The sequence below is a fragment of the Zalophus californianus genome, chromosome 11, assembly GCF_009762305.2.
Source record: "Zalophus californianus isolate mZalCal1 chromosome 11, mZalCal1.pri.v2, whole genome shotgun sequence".
Classification (NCBI taxonomy): Eukaryota; Metazoa; Chordata; class Mammalia; order Carnivora; family Otariidae; genus Zalophus; species Zalophus californianus.
In genome coordinates, this window is record NC_045605.1 from 65,427,222 (window position 1) to 65,449,635 (window position 22,414).

General features: G+C 34.9%; 1 protein-coding gene across 3 annotated transcripts in view; it reads right to left on the reverse strand.

Annotated features, from left to right (window-relative positions):
* The window catches only part of SBF2 (SET binding factor 2), a 474,770-nt gene that overhangs the window by 254,837 nt on the left and 197,519 nt on the right, over positions 1–22,414 (reverse strand). For all 3 annotated transcript variants that reach the window (XM_035722821.1, XM_035722820.1, XM_035722819.1), the window contains exon 3: positions 8,830–8,967. In XM_035722821.1, coding sequence (XP_035578714.1) covers positions 8,830–8,967 — 138 coding nt within the window. The remainder of the gene's footprint in view (positions 1–8,829; positions 8,968–22,414) is intronic.

Genomic DNA, 22,414 nt, shown 5'->3' on the forward strand with positions numbered 1-22,414 from the left:
GGATATTTGTACATGTTGCAAATTATCAAACAAACTTTAGAATAAATTCAGGATATATGTCCCACCAATTTTTATCTCTGTCTGAATTATGTTACTTATGCTAGTTTTCACTAGATTCTCTTGGTTGAGTGAGGTCTGAGAATTAGTCTCTAGGATACCATCAAGTATAATGTTGACTGTGGGGCACCTGGTTGTCTCAGTAGGTGGAGCGTGTGACTCTTGATCTTGGGGTTGTGAGTTCGAGCCCCACGTTGGGTGTAGAGATTACTTAAAAAATAAAATCTTAAAAAAAAAGTATAATGTTGATTGCAGTGAGAATTGCAAGCCCAGTTCTCATTCTTCTCTATTTGTAATTTCTAATTCAGTGAGATAGATAATCACTGCCAAAACCCTCCTTGATGGAATCAAGATTATTTCAAAGAGAGATATTCATCACCCAGTTGTTCATAATATTGGCAAGAGGGGAATTAAATGCCCATTAGGAGATGGTTTAAGTATATTATACCCATGGTTAATTAATGTGTAGACATTAATTATATCTATACAGAGATTTAGTTTTAAAAAAAAAACCCTTATTATTAAAACAAAATACACCTATTATTTTTTCTTTTGTTCTCTTACTTTTTTCCCCAATACATTCTAAATTTTCTATAATGAGCACAATTTAAGTGTTTGATAACCAGGGGAGGGAAAAGAGAAACAAAGAAAAAACGACTAGGTTATTCTTCAGATAAATCTATCAAATGTTTTATGTGATTTCCTACACTGTTCCAAGTTTTCTCAACAAGAGAGCAGTTTAGAAATCCATTTTTATTACTTCATTTTTCCAGATAAATTACTCAATCATTTGGAATTGTTGTGTTTTACCATGAGCATTTAAATTTATTTTTTTCTCACAAAGTTCAATACCTATTTAAATAACACTTGTTAAAATGTACAGATTCCACTGATTTGTAATGTTTCCATTGTCAGATATTGATAATAAATAATAAGACCAATTATGGTCTTATTCTTGATGATTTTTCTTTTTTTTCTTTTTTTTTAAAGATTTTATTTATTTATTTGAGAGAGAGAGAGAGAATGAGATAGAAAGCACGAGAGGGAAGAGGGTCAGAGGGAGAAGCAGACTCCCTGCTGAGCAGGGAGCCCGATGTGGGACTCGATCCTGGGACTCCAGGATCATGACCCGAGCCGAAGGCAGTCGCTTAACCAACTGAGCCACGCAGGCGCCCCCTTGATGATTTTTCTTGAACCAATAACACACTGACATAATTTTTGCAGTCTTATAATATATGTTTTAGTATTTCATATTGGTATTTGGTCTTTGGAGACAGATTCAAGCATTTTGATTTAGTACCTGAACGTCCTGGGTAAGTCTTTTAGCCTCACCCATAAAACGGGAATGTTAAAACTTATCAAGTGCTAGTCTTTTGGGGTGTTTTTTTAAGATTTTATTTATTTATTTGAGAGAGAGACAGAGAGAGAGAGCGAGCTCGGGGGAGGGGCAGAGGGAGAGGGAGAAGCGACTCCCCGCTGAGCAGGAAGCCTGATGCTGGACTCAGTCCCAGGACCCTGGGATTATGACTTGAGCCAAAGGCAGACCCTTAACCAACTAAGCCGCCCACCCAGGCGCCCCACAAGTGTTGTTCTTGAGAGAATAAACTAAAATAAATTACCTGTGAATTAAATAAAATGGAAATAAAAGTGCTGTAAAACTTTTAGCACAGTGCCTGGAACATGATAAGCCTTCAATGTATCATAAACATGATAATCTTTTTTTTTCTATCCATAAGCTTTTTGCCTGGACTGCTCTTTCTATTTCCTTTACTCTAAGCTTTCATTAGCTCTTGTTTTTATTTATTTATTTATTTATTTAAAGATTTTATTTATTCATTTGAGAAAGAGACAGAGAGAGCACAGAAGCAGGGGGAGAGGCAGAGGGAGAAGCAGGCTCCCCGCTGAGCCAGCCAGGTGGCCTAATCTGGGGCTCCATCCCAGGACCTGGAGATCATGACCTGAGCAGAACGAAGAAAGACACCCCACCAACTGAGCCACCCAGGCGCCCCCTAGTTCTTGTTTTTTAAGTAAGACTGAGTCCTTTAAAGTCTTTAAAATAAAATTTCAGCTGCCCTGTCTTTAATTATTAGCTCCATCACTGAACTAGTACTTAGCAAAGGTACTTAGGAGTATCTTTATACTTAAATTTTGGTTTTGCCTCACACACAGATTTTAAGCCAGTTGAGATTAAGAAACATGTCCTATTCTTTCTATGTACCTCTTTCTTTATTCCTCATCTTACTTCTCCAATATACCTTCAACCATTTCTCCCTCCCATGCTTTAACAATTTATTTGCTGACATACCAAATGTCTTTACCGTGAATTGCATCATTATTATTGGTTCATAAACACATTTATAAACACATTAAAAAGACTTTAAAAAGATACAGCCAAATAAAAAATTTACACGGGTTTATCATTTTGTAGATAAGCCATAAAAAGCAACCTTACATTTATCTTGTTATACTGATTACATAAAAAAAATTTACAATCCTATTGTCTAGTTGAATATTTTTGGGAACATGCTTTCAAAAGTTTAATGCAAAGGTTTTGCTTGTGATTACTGACAGTGTTACTGTATCCTGGAAAGATAAGAGCCAGCATTTTTAAAGTTGCACAATTATACTTTGGATGGTGTGTGTCCCTAAGTTCCTCCTCTTCAGGCTTCCAAATAATGTGTCATAGTATATTTGGTATGAAGTAATTCACACCAAATGAGAATTAAAAAGATCTATTTTTGAACTGATGATATGATCCAGAAATAAAGGAAAAACACATTTTTAAAAAAGAACATAGTTAACTTCACACCAAAATTGGAAAAAACAATGATGACATAGAAAGGAACATCATCCGAGTTTTAATATTATTTTCTCAAATTCTACCTCATTGTTTGTGCCATTTTGGGGGACCAATTCCAAACACTGACTTTCTGTTATAAGCACAGAAAAGCTAACATACAATTCTGGTGAGTATCTAACAACCTAAGTGTAATTCTATAGGAGCCGGAACTCTTACAGCTTATTTTCATTTTCAGAATTTTGGAAAAACTCTTAAGAAGCAGAATCTACCCTTCTGTAAGTTGATTATAAAAACTAAGTATATTATAATTTTTGGTCCACTTAAAATGGAAAATGGGCAAATATCTGAGCTTAAAAAGAAACAAAAGTTTTTAAACACTGATTCCAAATACACAAGAACCTACATCTTCATTTCTAATATTATTCTCCACTCAAATGAGCCAAGGCTCCTTGGAAAAATGGCTGATTTCAAGGCCGAGGGCAAGGAAGGAATCAGATGATCCTGGATCAGATTATGACACAAAGTTTAAAAAATGCTTTAAAAAATGATGGGGCCAGGTGGCCTGGGTGGCTCAGTCAGTTAAGCATCTGCCTGTGGCTCAGGTCATGATCCCAGGTCCTGGGATCGAGCCCCGCATCAGGCTCCCTGCTCAGCAAGGAGCCTGCTTCTCCCTCTCCCTCTGCCTCCTGCTCCCCCTGCTTGTGCTCGCTCTTGCTCTCTGTCAAATAAGTAAAATCTTTAAAAACAAATACATAAATAAATAAAAAATGATAGGGCCTTATCAAAAGAATACAGGAACCAACCTGAAGGGTACAAATCTAGGATAATTTCTGCATGAAAACCATCAATTAAATGGTACTGAAGAAAAAAGAAAGTGGAATAAATGAGTCTATAGCTCAGATAGACAAGACAGGAAAGCTCTTTCTTGCTTATAGTAAAATGTCAACTCCTGACTGGTAAAGGTAGAGGATGTTTGGAGGTAGGAAATAATCATTTTACAACCATCATAATAAAAATTGGCACAGGCGGGGTGCCTGGGTGGCTCAGATGGTTGAGTGTCTGCCTTTGGCTCAGGGCGTGATCTCCAGGTCCTGAGATCGAGCCCCGCCTCCAGCTCCCGGCTCACCAGGGAGTCTGCTTCTCCCTCTCCCTCTGCCTGCCGCTCTGCCTTCTTGCACTATCTCTCTGTCAAATAAATAAATAAAATCTAAAAAAAAAAAAGAAACACAGTTAGTGTTTCCAATATTGGTAGTATTCCAACTGCTGATGTATAATCTGAATCTAAAGATGAGACATCAAAAAAACCACACAATAAGGAATATTCTATTAAAAGGGGACATGGGACCTGCATTATTCAAAAATGTCAATGTCATAAGACAAAGGGTGAGCAACTATTCCAGATAAAAAGACACAAAGAGAAATGATAATTAAAAGCCATATGTGATTTTAAACTGCATCCTGTACTGGAGAAGAAAAAAGGGGAGAGCGGGGCACCTAGGTGGCTCAGTTGTGAAGCGTCTGCCTTCAGCTCAGGTCATGATCTCAGAGTCCTGGGACTGAGCCCCGCATCAGGCTCCCTGTTAGGCGGGAAGCCTGCTTCTCCCTCTCCTACTCCCTCTGCTTGTGTTCCCTCTCTTGCTGTCTCTCTGTCAAATAAATAAAAAATAAAATCTAAAGAAAAATAGGGAGAGCTATAAAGAACATAAGCAAATATTATATTTACTTAGGTGCTCTGATGCTGGGTACATAAATATTTACAGTTGTTATATCCTCTTGATGAGTTGACTACTTTATCATTATATAATGACCTTCTTTGTCAATTATTACAGTTTTTAGGTTAAAGTCTATTTTGGGGGCTCCTAGGTGGCTCACTTGGTTAAGCGTCCCACTCTTGGTTTTGGCTCAGGTCATGATCTCAGGGTTGTGAGTGAGATCGAGCCCACATCGGGTTCTGCATTCAGTGGGGAGTCTGCTTGAGATTCTCTTTCTCTGCCCCCCCCTCATTTGCATGCGGCTCTCTAATAAATACGTAAATCTTAGAAAAAATAAAGTCTATTTTGTCTGACAAGCATAGCTACTATAGCTTTCTTTTGGTTTCCATTTGCATGGCATATTTTCTTCTATCCCTTCACTTTCAGTCTGTGTCTATCTTTAAAGCTAAAGTGAGTCTCTGGTAGGTAGCATTTAGTTGGGTCATTCTTTTTAATCCATTCAGCCATTCTAAATTTTTGGATTAGAGAACTTAATCTGTCTGCTTTAAAGTAATTATTGATCAGTTTGTACTTCTTATCCAACTGAGCCACCCAGGAGCCCCAATCAGTTTCTACTTCTAATGCCATTTTGTTCCTTGTTTTCTGGATATTCTGTAATTCCGTTGTTCCTTCCTTCCTCTCTTGCTCTCTTCCTTTGTGACTTGATGTTTTTCTTTAGTGGCATGCTTGGATTCCATTCTCTTTATCTTTTCTGTATCTACTACAGGTTTTTGCTTGTGGTTACCATGAGGTTATATAGGTTTATACCATGGTTTATAAATAAATAATAAATAAATAAATTTTGGTATAAAATATAAATAAATAAATAAATAAAACCTAAAGAAAAATAGGGAGAGCTATAAAGAACATAAGCAAATATTATATTTACTTAGGTGCTCTGATGCTGGGTTTATACCATGCATAAAACAATTTATAATAGTCTATTTCAAGTTTATAACAACTTACATTAGAACATATTCTAAGCTCTACATTTTTAATTCCCCCTCACCTAATTTATGTTAGGTAGTCATAATTTACATCTTTTTTTTATCTTACGTATCCATTAACAAGTTTTTGTAGTTATAGTTATTTTTACTACTTTTGTCTTTTTTTTAAAAGATTTTATTTATTTATAAAATAAAGAGGAGAGAAAGAGGAGGAGTAGAGGGAGAGGTACAAGCAGACGCCATGCTGAGCATGGAGCCTGATGTGGGGCTTGATCTCATGACCCTGAGTTCATGACCTGAACCAAAATCAAGAGTCACTCAACCAAGGCCACCAAGGTGGCCCACTACTTTTGTCTTTTAATCTCCTCATACTAGGCTTTATAAGTGATTAACTCACCATCTTTACATCAGATATTTTTTACAAGTAAGATTTATACTTTAATATGTTTCCCTGTTACTAATTAGTACCCTTTCATTTCAGCTTAAAGAACTCCCTTTAACATTCCTTATAAGGCCAGTCTAGTGGTGATGAACTTCTTTAAATTTGCTTGTCTGGAAAACTTTATGTCTCCTTCAATTCTGAAGGACAACTTGGCCAGGTAGAATATTCTTGCCTGAATGTATCTTGCCACTCCTTACTGACCCACAAAGTTTCTGCTGAGAAATCTGCACATAGGCATGGGGGATCCCTTGAATGAACAAGTTGTTCTTCTCTTCTACTTTTAAGATTCTCTCCTTGTCCTTAACTCTTGAAACTTCAATTATAATGTGTCTTGGTGTTGGTCTCTTTGGGTTCATCTTTATTGGAACTCCATGTGCTTTGTGGACCTTGATGTCTGTTTCCTTCCCCAGGTTCGGAAAGGTTTCAGCCAGTGCTTCTTCAAATAAGTTTTCTGTCCCTTTCTTCTCCTTCTGGAATACCTAAATTGTGAATATTGGTCTACTTGATGTTGTCATATAAGTCCTTAAAACTATCTTCACTGTTTTTCATTCTTTTTTCTTTTTGCTCTTTTAATTGGGTGATTTCCACTGCCCTGTCCTCAAGTTCACTGATCATTTCTTCTCCTTCACCTAGTCTGTTGTTAAATCCCTTTTGGTATTTTTCAGTGCAGTTATTCTATGCTTCAGCTCTGTGACTTTTATTTGGTACTTTCTTATATTTTCTTTGTTAAAATTCTGACCTTGTTCATTCATTCTTCTCCTGTGCTAAGTGACCATCTTTATGATCATTATTTTGAACCTTTTATCAGGTAAATTTCTTATCTCCATTTCTCCTTTTTCTGAGGTTTTATTTTGTTCTTTCATTTGGAACATATTCCTATTTCTTCATTTTACTTTACTTTCTTTGTTAGTTTCTATGCATTCAATAAAACAGCCACCCCTCCTAATCTTGAAGAAGTGGCCTCTTGTAGGAGGATGAATCATTCAATCTTACAGTTCTCGGCTATCTCTCAAACCTCTGTGATTGTCAAGCAGACTACCTTATTCTTGGTGCTTCCTGTAGTTGAACGTGTATCAGGACCTGTCAGTGTGCTAAAGAGAAGGATCTCAGCAACTAGATTCAGACTGACTAAAAGCCAGACCCTCAAGAAGCAGCTTTTAATGTATGCAAATATACATCTTTCAGCAAAAGACTTGGAGATGGGTATTTCTGTCTGTTCCTTCTGCACTGAGTCCTGGGTGGGAATGGCCAGTTAAGAACTTTCTTTCTTGGGGCAACTGGGTGGCTCAGTCATTAAGCATCTGCCTTCAGCTCAGGTCATGATCCTGGGGTCCTGGGATCGAGCCCCGCATCGGGCTCTCTGCTCAGCGGAAAGCCTGCTTCTCCCTCTCCCACTCCCCTTGCTTGTGTTCCCTCTCTCGCTGTGTCTCTCTCTGTCAAATAAATAAATAAAATCTTAAAAAAAAAAAGAACTTGCTTTCTTTGCTGAAGCCCTGTAGGAGCTGACAGCTTAAACCTTTCTGGCTACCAGAGCCAGGGGATTAAAAGGGTGCGTTCCTTGGGCAGTAACTGCAAATTCTGAAGTGCCAGACATGTGCACATGTTAATAAACTAGCATGCTGGTTTTAATACATCGTTCTAATGAATGTGGATAATATAGGTCTGTGTCATGAAAAGTGACATATCCTCTTGTACTGCAAATTCAGACTTCTGCATCTAGAAAAATTCAGATATTGGAGTTTTAATTAAAGTAACCCAAACAACAAATGCTTCTTTGTGAGGCCATTTTAGAAAGTAAGCCAATCCTTTACCCTGGCAGTGATACTCATTCATCTGCATATAGCAGAAAGTACTGCAGATAATGCAGATTGGCTTACTCAACATCCTCCAAACTCTTTTATAGTTTCCTTCTTGTACTATAGAGCTTTAAAAGCAAAACAAACAAATGCATAACAACAACAAAAAAGTTTTTCTGATTCCTTTTGGGGGGGTGGGGGTGGGAGAGGAGGGATCTGCATACAATCTGACTTCCAGAAGGAAACAATCCACATGAAATTTAAAGCAGAAGTCAACCGTGTAAGACAGGCTGCACATGAGAGGTCAGATTTTTAGGGCAACATGTAAAGGTTATAATATCTAGTACCCAACATCCTAAGTGCCAAGTGGTCAAAGGTAGAAAAAGTATGGTTTCTACTAAAACAGACCCAAGCTAGGCAATTCATAGTACCCAAAATTGGTTCCCTGCTCACCCCTAACCCATGAAATTACATAAGCTGCCCAATACACTGTCATAAATCCTTTTATGCATAAATTAGAGAAAGTAGATTCAGTTGTCTGAAACTAAGAACCCCAACAAATATTCCGAGAAACCTAGTATTTTTCATTTCTATGGTTCTAGCTTATGAATTTCAGTCCTGTTATATCGATACTCCCACCACTAATAATAATGACTTGACATTTAGTTGGGTACTTAAAAAATAATATTAAGCACTGTGATAGATGATTTATAAACATTCTGATTATATGCTCTATATTCTGTAAAAGACCTCTCAGGAAAAGGACTGACAGGGAAATCACAGTTTCTCCGTGAGAGGATACAAATCTTCCTAATAAACCAATTCATGAATAGGCTATTCTTGTGAATATTCAGATAGTGATCCATATTTTAAAAGAAAACCAAGTTTACCTTCTTCCTCTCTTCTCCAACAGTATAGTACCTCAGTCTTTCTAAAGTAGTCCAAAGAACTTAAACTTACAGTTCTAACAAAAACAAATATGACATGAAAAAAAGATTCCTAAATGTTGTTCTTTTGGCTAGAAAAGTTGTTGTACCTGAAGATTGATTTCTGCCTCATAGAAGGTTAGGCACGAGCAGTAATGTCGATCTGAGTCAATATCTGTCAGGACCACCACAAAAAATGTTGGCTGCTTCCTCTCTCTGGACAGCTGCCACCCGCCAGGCTGACAAAACTAAATGGGATAGAAAAAAATTGTCACATTTTAAAAGTATAATGAAAATTTATTATTTATAGATTTTTGTGAAATGTTAAATACCCCCCATTGTAAAAAAAAAAAAAAAATCCAGCTAATGTAATGTTACCTAAGCCAATATATATTTTAAGTACATATTTATAATGTAGAACACTTTCTCTAATGTACATATACATTTTATGAGGACAGCTTAGATTTTCCACAGATGCTACTCATTCTGAGACATAGATTGGCATATGTAGAAACAAATCACCATAAATGAAAAACTTCCCCCCCTTTAGAACAAATCATGAAATGAGTTGAAGGTAAAGTACTAAGTATCTCTCACTGATGAAAAACAGAATTATTTTAAAATTCCTTCATTAATCTAAGTCTCCAATTCAATACAATGAAAAAGATACCTTATTCATCAAGATAGATAATGTACATTAATGTATCTTAAAGAATAGAAAACATACAATGTATGCTCTTAGACCACAACAGAACTGAACTAGTAACAGAAAAATAGCTGAAAAAATCCCAAAATACTTGGAGGTTAAACAACACACTGCTAAATAATACATGGGTCAAAGACAAAATCTCAAAAAAAATTTGAAAAATATTTTAACTAAATGAAAATGAAAATACAACTTAATTAACATTTTTGGAATTCAGCAAAAGCAGTGCTTAAAGGAAAATTTATAGCATTGAATGCATATATTAGAAAAGAAGAAAGATCTAAAATCAATAATCTAAGCCTCTATCTTAGGAAGTTAGAAAAAGAAGAGAAAAATTAAATCCAAAGTAAGCAGATGAAAAGAAATAATAAAAACTAGAGGAGAAATCAATGAAATTGAAAACAAAAAATCAATAGAGAAAATCAAGAAAACATAGCTGGTTCTTTGAAAAGATCATTATAATCAACAAGCCTCTAACCAGTTAACTAAGAAAAAAAGAAAAAGAAATGATACAAATTACTAATATCAGAAATGAAAGAGGAGACATTACTACAGATCCCATGGACATTAAAAAGATAATAAAGAAATACTCTGAACAACTCTATGCCTACAAATTTGACAGACTAGATGAAATAGATCAATTCCTTAAAAGACACAATCTGATAAAACTCGTACAAGAAGAAATAGACCATCTGAATAGGTCTCTATTAAATAAATTGAATCAATAATTAATAACCTTCCAAAATAGAAAGCATCAAGCCCAAATGAGTTCACTGGTGAATTTAATAAATATTTAATGAAAAAATTATACAATTCTCTACAATCTCTTCCAGAAGACAGAAGCCAAGGAAATACTTCCTGATTCATTCTATGAAGTCAGCATTACCCTAACAGCAAGAGGAGGAAAAAAAAAATCATAAGAAAACTACAGATCAATTTCTCTCATGAACATAGATGCATAAACCCTCAACAAAAGATTTACAAGTGGAATCCAACAATGTATGAAAAGAATTATAAACTACAACCAAGTAGGATTTATTCCAGGTATACAAAGCTGGTTCAACATCTGAAAGTAAGTTAAACACATCAAGAAGACAGATAAGAAAAAAATCACATGCATATCAACACATGCAGAAAAAGCATTTGAGAAAATCCAACACCCATTCATGATAAAAACTCCCAGCAAACTAAGAATAGAGTGGAAGTTCCTTAACTTGATAGAGAACATTTACTAAAATCCTACAGCTAATGTCATACTTAATGATAAAAAGCTAGAAGCTTTCTCAAGGAAAGGATGTCCCCTATCACCACAACTCTATAAAATTTTACTGGAAGTCCTAACTAATGCAATTAGACAAAAAAGGAAATAAAAAGTGTACAGATTGGGAAGAAAGAAATATAACTGTTCACAAATGACATGATTGTCTATGCAGAAAATCTGAAAGGATCAACAAAAAGACACCTGAAAGTAATCAATTATAGCAAGGTTCCAGGATACAAGGTTCATACACAAAAGTCAACTGCCTTCTTATATACCAACAAATGAACAAGTGTTGTTTGAAATCAAAAATACATTACCATTTACATTAGAACCTCCCCCAATTAAATACTTAGGTTAAATTTAACAAAATATGTACAAGATCTACATGAGGAAAACTATAAAACTTTAATGAAAGTAATCAAAGAAGAACCACATAAAGAGAGAGAGATATTCCATGTTTGCGGATAGGAAGACTCAATACTGTCAAGTATCAGTTCTTCCAAACTTTATCTATAGTTCAATGCAATCCCAATCAACATCCCAGCCAAGTTATTTTGTAGATAATGACAAACTGATTTTAAAGTTTAGACAGAGGGGCACCTGGGTGGCTCAGTTGTTAAGCATCTGCCTTCAGCTCAGGTCATGATCCCAGGGTCCTGGGATTGAGCCCTGCGTCGGGGTCCCTTCTCAGCAGGAGGCCTGTTTCTCCCTCTCCCACTCCTCCTGCTTGTGTTCCCTCTCTTTCTGTGTCTCTCTCTGTCAAATAAATAAATAAAATCTTAAAAATCAATAAATAAATAAAGTTTAGACAGAGAGGCAAAAGATCCAGAAGAGCCAATATAATACTGAAGAAGAATAAAGTCAAAGAACAAAGTCATTATCTGACTTAAAGACTTAATATAAAGCTAGAATAATCAAGACAGTGTAGTATTGGTGAAAGAAGGGACATACAGATCAATCAAATGGAATAGAGACCAGAAATAGTATACCCAAACACAGTCAACTTTGACAAAGAAGCAAAGGCAATGCAGTGGAAAAAAAAATAGTCTTTTCAACAAATGATGCTGAAATAACCAGATATTCATATAGAAGAAAATGAATCTAGGTATAGATAGACCTTATACTCTTCATAAAAATTAGCTCAAAGTGGATCATACACTTAAATATTAAAAGCACAAAACTATAAAACTCCCAGAACATAATATAGGAAAAAATTTATATGACCTTTGGTTTTAGCAATAACTTTTTAGGTAAAACACCAAAAAAATAAACCATGGAAGAAATCATTGATAAACTAGACTTCATTACAATTAAAAACTTTTGCTGTGTGAAAGATACTATCAACAAAATGAGAAGACAGCTGGGGCACCTAGGTGGCTCAGCTGGTTAAGCACCTGCCTTCAGCTCAGGTCATGATCTTAGGATCCTGGGATTGAGCCCCATGTTGGGCTCTCTGCTCAGCAGGGAGTCTGCTTCTCCCACTTACTCCACCTCTGTGCTCTTCCCCTCTCTCTCAAATGAATAAATAAAATCTAAAAAAAAAAAAAAAGCAATCTTGGCTGAACAGCAGCCTAGACATTAAAAAAAAAAGAAAAGAAAAGAAGACAAGCGAAGAAAGGATTGGGGGAAAAAGTTTACAAAAGACATACTAAATCATGTATAGTCATCCAAAATACATAAAGAATTCTTAAAATTCAACAATAAGAACATGAACAGCTCAATTAAAAAATAAGCAAAAGATCTGAACAGATAACTTGCCCCCAAGTTGGGGGTGTTGTCGGGGGCAAGGCCCATATGGGGGTCTGGATCATACCTCTCTAAAGAAGATACACAGGAAAAAAAGCATATGATAAAGACATTCAACATCCTATGTCATTACAGAATTACAAATTAAAGTAACAATGAGACATCATTACATATCTATTAGAATGTCCAAAATCCAAAATACTGGCAATGCTAAATACTGACAAGGATGTAGAACAACAGGAACTCTGATTCATTGCTGGTAGGAATGCAAAATGGACAACCAGTCTGGAAGACAGTATGATAGTTTCTTTTTTTTTTTTTTATAAAACTAAGCATATTCTTAGTAAACAATCCAGCAATTGTGCTCCTTGATATTTACCCGAAAACATATGTTCACAAAAAACTGGCACATGGATGTTTATCACAGCTTTATTCATAATTGCCAAAACTTGGAAGCAACCAAGATATCCTTCAGTAGGTGAATGGATAAATTGTGGCACATTCAAGACAATGGAATATTATTTAGTGCTAAAAAGAAGCCATGAAAACGCACGGAGGAACCTTATATGCATATTACTAAATGAAAGACCTCAATCCAAAAGGGCTACACATGGTATGATTCCCATTACATGACATTCTGAAAAATGCAAAACTATGGAGACAGCAAAAAGAGTGAATGCTAATGTACAATATGGACTTTGGGTGATAATGATATGTCGATCAATATAGGTTCATCAATTGTAACAAAGGTACCACTGTGGTTGGGGATATTGACAGTGTGGGATGCTGTATGCTTTGAGAACAGGGAGTATACAGGAACTCTTAGTTCTTTCTGCTCCATTTTGCTATGAATCTAAAACTGCTTTTCCTAGTCTCCAGAAGTGTGAGGGGGAAAAAAAAGTAAAGTCCATTTTCAAAAAACTGAAGAAAACAAGACATCTTGATTAGCAGTATTTTTCAAGAGATGGAACAAAAACAGAAATGAGCTTACCAATACAGCAGCTCTCTGCGCCAGATTACCTTCTGTTATTCTGCTCAATGACTATGTAATCTTGAGCATTTTATTTAACCTCTCAGTGCCTCAATTTCCTCATCTGTAAAAGGTAGACAATGAGTACCTATCTGCTAGTACTCTTGGGAAGTCTACATGAGTTAACACATGCAAAATGCTGAGAATAGCTCCTGGCATATAATCCAGTGAAGTAAACATTACCCCCTTAGATCCAACTTTAGTTTCTGTGATCATATCTATAACACTTTCTTTCTCCTTCTGTATCAGTTTCTTCCAAAACCTGCCCCTCCTTTCATTGCCTCATTGCCTCCTTGACTGAGTCTAACGAGACATCAAAAAGGGAGATCTGGATAATTTCCTACATTTGGAGAGAGACATTAATCATGTTCAGAGCTTCTCTACCAGTAGAAAAATTCTACCACACCAATTTCCATAAGCAAATGTCACAGGAATAAATAAGTAGCATGAACAGCTTAAAAACATACTAATTAGCAAATAAGTGAAAACATTTTTCTTTCCTCCATTTTTATTTTGAACTAGCTATTCAACAAATATTTACTGAGTACTTGAGTATCATTTGTTCTGAGAACACTTCTCTGTAATTCCCAGTTATGTCCAGCACCTTCCAGACCCAACAATCAAGAAGTTCCCTCTCCTGTGTTCCAAAACCATTTTTATACATTTTTATTATAATAAGTAATTATAATAACAACAACCTTTTCTTCTTATATATCTCCCTAGAACTTATTATCTATTCTACTAATTTGGCACGGAAAAGTTGACTCATCATTTTCTTTATGTGTATATTTCTCTTCAACAACCCATCTATCCAAGTTCTTGTCGCCATCATAAAGATTTTATATTCTAGAATAGAAGGCTTCAAAGTGTGGTACACAGAATCAGAGGAGTCCCAGTGGTAAAAACTACTTTCATAATAATCCTAAGAATTAGTGGTTTCTTTAACTTTGTTGGGACATTTACACTGATGGTGCTAAAGTAATGGCAGGTAAAACTACTGGCACGTTAACAGAAATGAAGGCAGCAAGCCACAATTTATACTTGTAGTTATTGTATTCTTCAGAGCTGCACATCTGTAGTTTAAAAAAAAGTGGGCCTACCATTTTAAGATAAGGATCTGAGATATGTGTTACCAATGATAAGCGAGCTTTCAAGCACAATCATGAGTCTCATAGCTTTTTCATTTCTGACGAATGTAACAGTCACATTAACTAATGTAATATTTAAAATTCTATTAATATGTGTCACTATTTGGAAGATCTGCGTAACTCATTGATTCCATATTTGCAAAACAACCAATGTATGATGTTATAAAATCACGCATGGATAAAAGACCCATTCAAGGTGCTAAGTACACTAAGAGATTTTAATGTAACAGTACAGAAAGTTCATTGATGTGTTTATGGATTTCACATTGCATCTAATTTTTAAGAAGCTGCTACTTGTTGAGTTTTTTTAAAAAATTTTATTTATTTATTTGAGAGAGAGAGAGAGATCACAAGTAGGTAGATAGGCAGGCAGAGGGAGAGGGAGAAGCAGACTCCCTGCTAAGCAGGAAGCCTGACACAGGGTTCGATCCCAGGACCCTTGAGACCATGACCTGAGCCAAAGGCAGACACTTAACCAACTGAGCCACCCACCCAGGCACCCCTACTTGTTGAGTTTTAGTATGGTATTCAAATAAAAGTTTCCATAATTATCTTAAAAAGCTATTAAAATATTCCTCCTTTTTCCAACTACATATTTGTGAGACCTGATTTTCTTAGTATACTTTAATCAAAACACCCTATTGCAAGAGCTTGAATGCAGAAGCAGGTATGAGAATCCTGCTATCTTTTAGTAAGCCAATATCAATGATATTTACAAAAATATAAAACAATACCACTCTTTTCCCTATTTTCTGTTTCGGAAAGTATAGCTATTTCTTTATAAAAAACATGCTATTTAATATGTGATGGTTTATTATTACTTTAAATGAATAATAAATCATTTTAAACTTCCTAATTATAATTTCTAATACGTAAATGAACAGATAAAGTGACATAAACAAAACTCTTTGGGGATACTCAATAATTTGTAATTAGCTTAAGCTACTTGAATAGCAGAAAGGTATAATCCTTGGTAGAACTAGGGAGTTTTATCAGGTTACAAAAAAACCCAGAGGTGTTCTTCAAAACTTTCCTATTCTTTCTCAACAAACTTCTTTCTAGAATTAGATACACATCATTTTTTAAAATGAGTTTCACAATCAAGAAAGAAACATCTGAGCTTGGGCTATAAAGTATCATGATAGAGCCTGAATCAAGGATTCCACTTGTTCAACAAACAACTCTTCTGATACAAAGTGAGTATGTTCTGTGAATTAATAATAATACCATTCTCTTAGAGGTCTGTAATTCATTTATTAGCTGCTCATTAGGCTTGGCAAATGGCATTAAAAGCTATTCACTATAGAATGACTACATATTTTCACAAAACTTAAATGAAACTATAGGTTTCCAATGAAGATTAAGCTAAATCTCTTTATGTTATTTCTAATTTTACCGAATATACTGACATCTCAATTCCAAGGTACCCGTCATAAAGCAGAGCTCACAAATAACTTTCACAAGCAAGTAGGTCTATCACTTAAATGAACAATCAAATATTTTGCTGCTTAAACTAGAAAAAGCAACCCTTTCTATGCCCAGTTTTCTCAAATATTTTATATATACACAGAATATAATAAAAATACTATAGAATAACCAAAAATGTCCATATTATTGTGATTAATTTGAATGATCTCTCAAAAGTGAAATATTATAAAAGATTCTTTGGAGAAGAGTCACCCTGAATATGTCCAAGACTTTCATCCACATCTAAAAATTTACTACTCACTGAGACACATTTTACTGTGAACTTTAATTTAAAAAATTAACCAGTGTCTCTTTAAAAAAATGAAGCCTGTAGGAAAATTTCTTCAAAAATAACAAATATAAAACATCCAAAAGGAGAAAATCAAAGTTTGGGTAGTAAGATCTCCTTAGTTACTTAAATGGCCTCATTGTTTACATTATAAAGGGAATTCTGTTAAATTCTGAAAAAAAGTAGTAACAATAAAACTGGGAAATTCCAAGGATCGCTTTTCAGATTCAATAAGTACTTCAAAACTAAGCTTAAAGTGACCACAGTTAAGATAGTAATGGTGAGTCATGGCAGGCCTGTCAGATATATTTTACTAAATTTTGCACAAAGATGCTGTCAAGATAGTCAACTAGGCACTCGTTATACATGAGATCTCTTACTTCACATATGAAATTACAGCAATAAAGGAATTATTTTATATTATGCATTTAAATAGGGGCACCTGGGTGGCTCAGTCAGTTAAATGTCAGACTCCTAATTTCAGCTCAGGTCATGATCTCAGGGCTGTGAGATTGAGCCCTGCTTTGGGCTCTGCGCTGGGCATGGAGCCTGCTTAAGATTCTCTCTCTCCCTCTACTGCTGTCCTTCCACCCCTAAAAACAAAAATCCATATACTTCATAGGAAATTTCAAATGAAAGAAATGAAATATGCAAATGAAATGAATATGCAAATATTCAGAAAATAAACAATAGCTCACACAATTGAATTTACAAAAATGTTTTTTTTTTTTAAGATTTTATTTATTTATTTGACAGAGAGAGAGACAGCGAGAGAGGGAACACAAGCAGGGGGAGTGGGAGAGGGAGAAGAAGGCTTCCCGCAGAGCAGGGAGCCTGTTGCGGGGCTTGATCCCAGGACCCTGGGACCATGACCTGAGCTGAAGGCAGATGCTTAACGACTGAGCCACCTAGGCAGCCCTACAAAAATGTTTTTTCAAAGGATTTTAAATTTCAAGAATTTTAAAGGATTTTCAAGATTTCAATTTTCAAAGGATTTTAAATTCAAAAGAAATGTAACCTCCAGTTAAAATGTCTACTTTCCAAATTCACTGTATCATAAGATTAAGTAATAATGGAATTTGGGGCATCAAGAGATGATCCCACTGTTTAATAAGAAGTATTCCTCATAGGATTTGGATTAAAATATAATAATGCTAGCTGATTCACCCACTTCAAATCTTAACTAAAAGTGTGCTGGGGAAGTAATAAACAATGAGGGAGTGGACACTATAATTCTTGAACCTGAGCTCGAGTCACATTTCTGACAGGAATGTGAGAAAATGTTTAGACAGCTGGAAACAGAATAGTCACTAAAAGATAGTAAGCAAATGATAAGCATTAAACAAACAGGATAAAATCAGGATTTTGCTCTCCCCAGTGTCTTTACTGGCAAACAGGGGGGAAAAATGCTATCACAGGTGCAAAACCTAAACTGGCCATCACTTTGCCCTCCTTTTTTAAGTCACTGAGGAAACACATTTAGAGTGATATCATCAATGAATATACTATATAAGTTGACAATTAATATTGTTTTCACATATAAATGAGCGTATTTGCAACAGCTTATGTTTTTGACTATTCCCTTCCACCTGACCCTCACCATTTCACACAGATCATGCTCATCCAAATTTTACAACATATCTGAGAATAGTCTATATGGGGATTCCTTTTCAGGATGTTATCTTTCTTCAGCTCCAGTTTTCTTTGAGACCTTAGCATAATCTAGAAATGAATGATACTTCAAGGTTGCAAGGTCAGACAGACATTGCTGGATTCCACACAATAATGCAAACTTTGCTTACTTGCTTGTCTCTCTAATTGCCAAATGTATGAAGTAGATCATTTGGAAATAGGCCACCTATCTGCAAACAAAAGGTAAGTGCCAATAATTCCTCATATTTGTTAAACACTATATATAATTGTATCCCATAAGACTCATCTTATGAATGATGAAACCAAGGCTATGAAATGTTAAGGTCAAATATGGCTAGAATGCAACAAAGGCAGAACTAGAATTCAAGTCTCAGTACCTTTAGGAACTGTGTCTTTTCACTGCTGAATTATCTTTATAAACCACCTTATGGATATTATTTTATGTTAATATAAATTCACAGTAGAAAAATAAGGAAAACAATGAAAATGAACTAAGTTCTTTAACATGCAAACTTTCCTCCAACCATTTATCTCTGGATGTATTTTTTTATGAATTATGAGTCCTGTTTTTCTCTATCTTCTGGAACATATACACACCATCATATAGATATATAAAAGTACCATAACTTAGGTAATCCTCTATTGTTAGTTGCTTAAGGTGTTGACAGTTTTTTTAATAACTAATGTTAGGATATGCGTGGTATTATATAAATTTTTCCAGGCATGTTTCATTATTTTTTTAGGGAAGGAGAATTGGTTTTGTAAAGCATAACCAAAATGAGCACAAAAACGTTTCATTATCCTTGAATTCCTTTTTAAAGGTTAAGCAACCCCAGAATTATTTTGTTCTGCTGATTTCTTTCATAAAGAGGGTAGAAAAGAAGTGATAACAAAGAAATGTTATTATGAACTATATCCTGACCAAAGAAGAACTGTTTGTGAAATAAAGTTAACAGAAACTTTGGGAAACTGACCTCTGCTACCAAGCCAAGCCACAGCAGCATCAGGTATGTATTCTATACTTTGGATGGATTATTTTTTGAGAGTTCAGAGAAAACACAGTAGTCATAAGACTTTAGATGAGAAACCAATTTAAGAGCTGGGAAACTCTAATGTTTTGTTATCATAAAATAATGGATATCACATATATGTGCCTAATTTTACCAGGCAACTTTTGATGAAGTATATTTTTAAAAAGATGATCCAAAGCAATTTGCTTTAAATGAAGCTTAATTTAAAATAGGTCACTTACGCTGCTTTTCGTAAAAATTTACATTCAGGTATTTTATTACTACTACACAACATTATATTGTCCTCATCAGTATAATAAAACTTTTACTATGTATAAAATAATATGACTGTCTGCTTGGAAAATCCAAGCAAACTGCTTTAACATTGCTGGAATTAATAAGAGTTTAGTTATATAGGCAGATATAAGAACACATAAAAATCAATAGTTTTCTTTGATACCAGCTATAAGTAATTAGAAAAAAAAGAGCCTATTCATAATTAAGATTATGAATTAATGTGTTGTCAAAGCCACAGGTTGAGCTAACCTAACCTCTCAAGTTTTAAATATTTTGGCAAATCATTCTCATAAAAAGCCCTACACATAAGGCTTTAAATATAAAAATTTCAAGAAGCAAACTCCAAAGAGAAAAATGAACATTTGGAATAGCTTCTTTCAAGTTTTGAAAAAATACAACTGCATGATTTACCATTTAAAACAATTTCAAGATGAAAAGCACAAAAGAAATGCTGTTAATGACTTCTGGTTAAGCACAGTAGATGAAACAAATGTGTTTACTTCTATGACCTCCTGAAAACCCTCTAAAACTGTAATAAAAAAATACAAACAGCAAAGTAATGTGAAAGGAGATAACAGGTTTAAAATGTTAACAAGAATTTGGAAGCTAGAAAACTGGTTTACACTACAAATTCCTGGAAAAGATAATGAATGGGCGGTACCAGGTATGTATGAATGTCACCAAATACAGAGGCAAGACCTAAACAAACAAAAAGGAACTCAGTGGCCATAAAGATGATATAAGGAGATGCAGAAAATTTCAAACACTGGAGAATGAAGAAGGGATCAAAACATTAAGAAGAGGCGTTTATGTATCAGAGAACATTTACAAAGCAAGAGAAATACAATAAAATTTTAAAATAAAGAAACTAGAACACTGTCCCAGTCGGTATCCAAAAGGGACAAACAAATGGAAAATGAAAGGGAAGGAAATTAGATCACTACAGGAGTTCTAATTCTTAGGTAATAGGAAATTCAAAAAGAGTACATCCAAAGGAAAAATTTACCAAAACCCCCTCAAAACAAAAAAACAAGACAACCCTCTCCCCCACAAAAAGGCCCAGAATCTTAGGACAAGACTACATTTCCATATGCCTAGCATAACTAAGTAATGTCTTTTAAAACCCAATAATTTTAGCACATCATCACAAAGTTTCAATAAATGAAAGATAAAGAAAAGATCCTAAAGGGAAAGCAATAAGTAGAAAGAGAAAAAAACAGGTTTATGTATTTTACAATAGATCGAAGATCAAAATAGTAACAGAAACCTATTAATATAATTAATCAAATTAATAGATATAACCAGAAAAGGAATAAAATCAACTCCATAATTTAAAAAATAGGACATAATTCAACATAACACCCATTCTTAAATAAATTAGATAATGAATTTCATTATCATTGATATCATTTACTGGACACATTAGCTGAAGCAGTCACACAGAAGAAAGAAATTAAAGATAAAAACAATGGAAGGTAAAATTATTATTATTTCCCAATGACATGACTGTATAACCTGGAAAACTGAAGAGGGCCAACCAAAAAACTACTATGACAATAACAGAATACAATAAGGTAATTGAATATAAAATTAATAGAGAGGGCTCTCACTTTGGGCCAAGATTTAGCCTACAGACTGAAATACTTTAAAAAGCTGGGCAAAATAGATGAAATAATGGTTTGCAAGACACTGAAATTAGGGCAATGAAGGACAAAGATCCCTGAAAGGAGGAAACAATGTGAGCCCTACTACTGGCCCTGCCTGCTTTCTGTCTTGAGAGAGTTTATAGGCCATGGTGTAGGCAGGAGGAAACGAAAGCAGAGCTGAGAGGACTCCCTAGATGAGGAGACAGAGCACACTCTTTGGAGATGGACCACCAGAGAGGAGGGAACTGCACAGAGAAAAAAGGTAGGTGATCCTAGAGTTACTCTTGAGAAGTCAGCAGGGCAATGATCAGTGTGTGTGTGTAAAGAAATCACCTGAGGCTGGCAGGAGAGCCATCTGCAAAGTTTAGAAAAAACAGTGGCCACTGCTTAAGCATGGCTGGGAGAAGTGCCCATTCCCATTATCCAGACCGGAAAAATTCATAATTCTCAAGAGTTTGGATAGAGTACACAGAAAAGTCTTGCCCATGTAGTGGAAATAATTAGTCCTAAACTGGATCTGCGCAGAACTCACATAACAAATCATAAAAGCAAGACCTAAAAAGATCAAATTGTTTATAAGTAACTTAACTGCATCTCAGGAGCTCAAGAGGATTTAAAGGAATATAAAATATCCACCACCCAACAAGATAAAATTCATGATGTCACGCATCCTATTAAATATTAACAGGTATGCAAAGAGATAGCAAAACAAAACCCATAATGAGGAGAATAATCAAACAAAACTGACCTGGAACTGACAGAGATATCAGAATGAGCAGAAAAGACACAGAGTTATTATAACTGATTCTCATATGTTGAAAAAGTTAAATGGAGACATGGAAAATCTGAAAGACTCAAACTTCTAAAGAGGAAAACTACAATATATGAGATAAAAAATACACTGAATAGGATTCACAACATATTAAATGTCACAGAAGGAAAGATTAGTAAACTCGATTTGACATGCATAAAAATAATCTAAAGTGAAATAGAGAGGGACTCCTGGCTGGCTCGGTTGGAAGAGCATGCAACTCTTGATCTCAAGGTCGTGAGTTTGAGCCCATTTGGGTATAGAGATTACTAAAGAAATAAAAAAGAAAGAAAGGAAGAAATACAGAGCGAAAAAAGAACCCTTCAAAATTAAATGAACATCAGTGAGCTCTGGGACAACTTCAAGCAGCCTAACATATGAGAAATAAGAATGAAGGCAGTGAAGAGGAGGAACAGAAAAAATTCATTTGAAAAAATAATGGCCGAAAAATAATACCAGATAAAACTATGAATCTATACAAAACAATGAAGAGCACCAGCAGTGGTAACTACATGGGTAAATAAATACAAAAGATTTTTTTGTATCATTTAAATCTCTTATTAACAAAATAACACTGCATCATGGGGTTTAAAGAATATATAAAATTAAAATGGGGGCACCTACCTGGCTC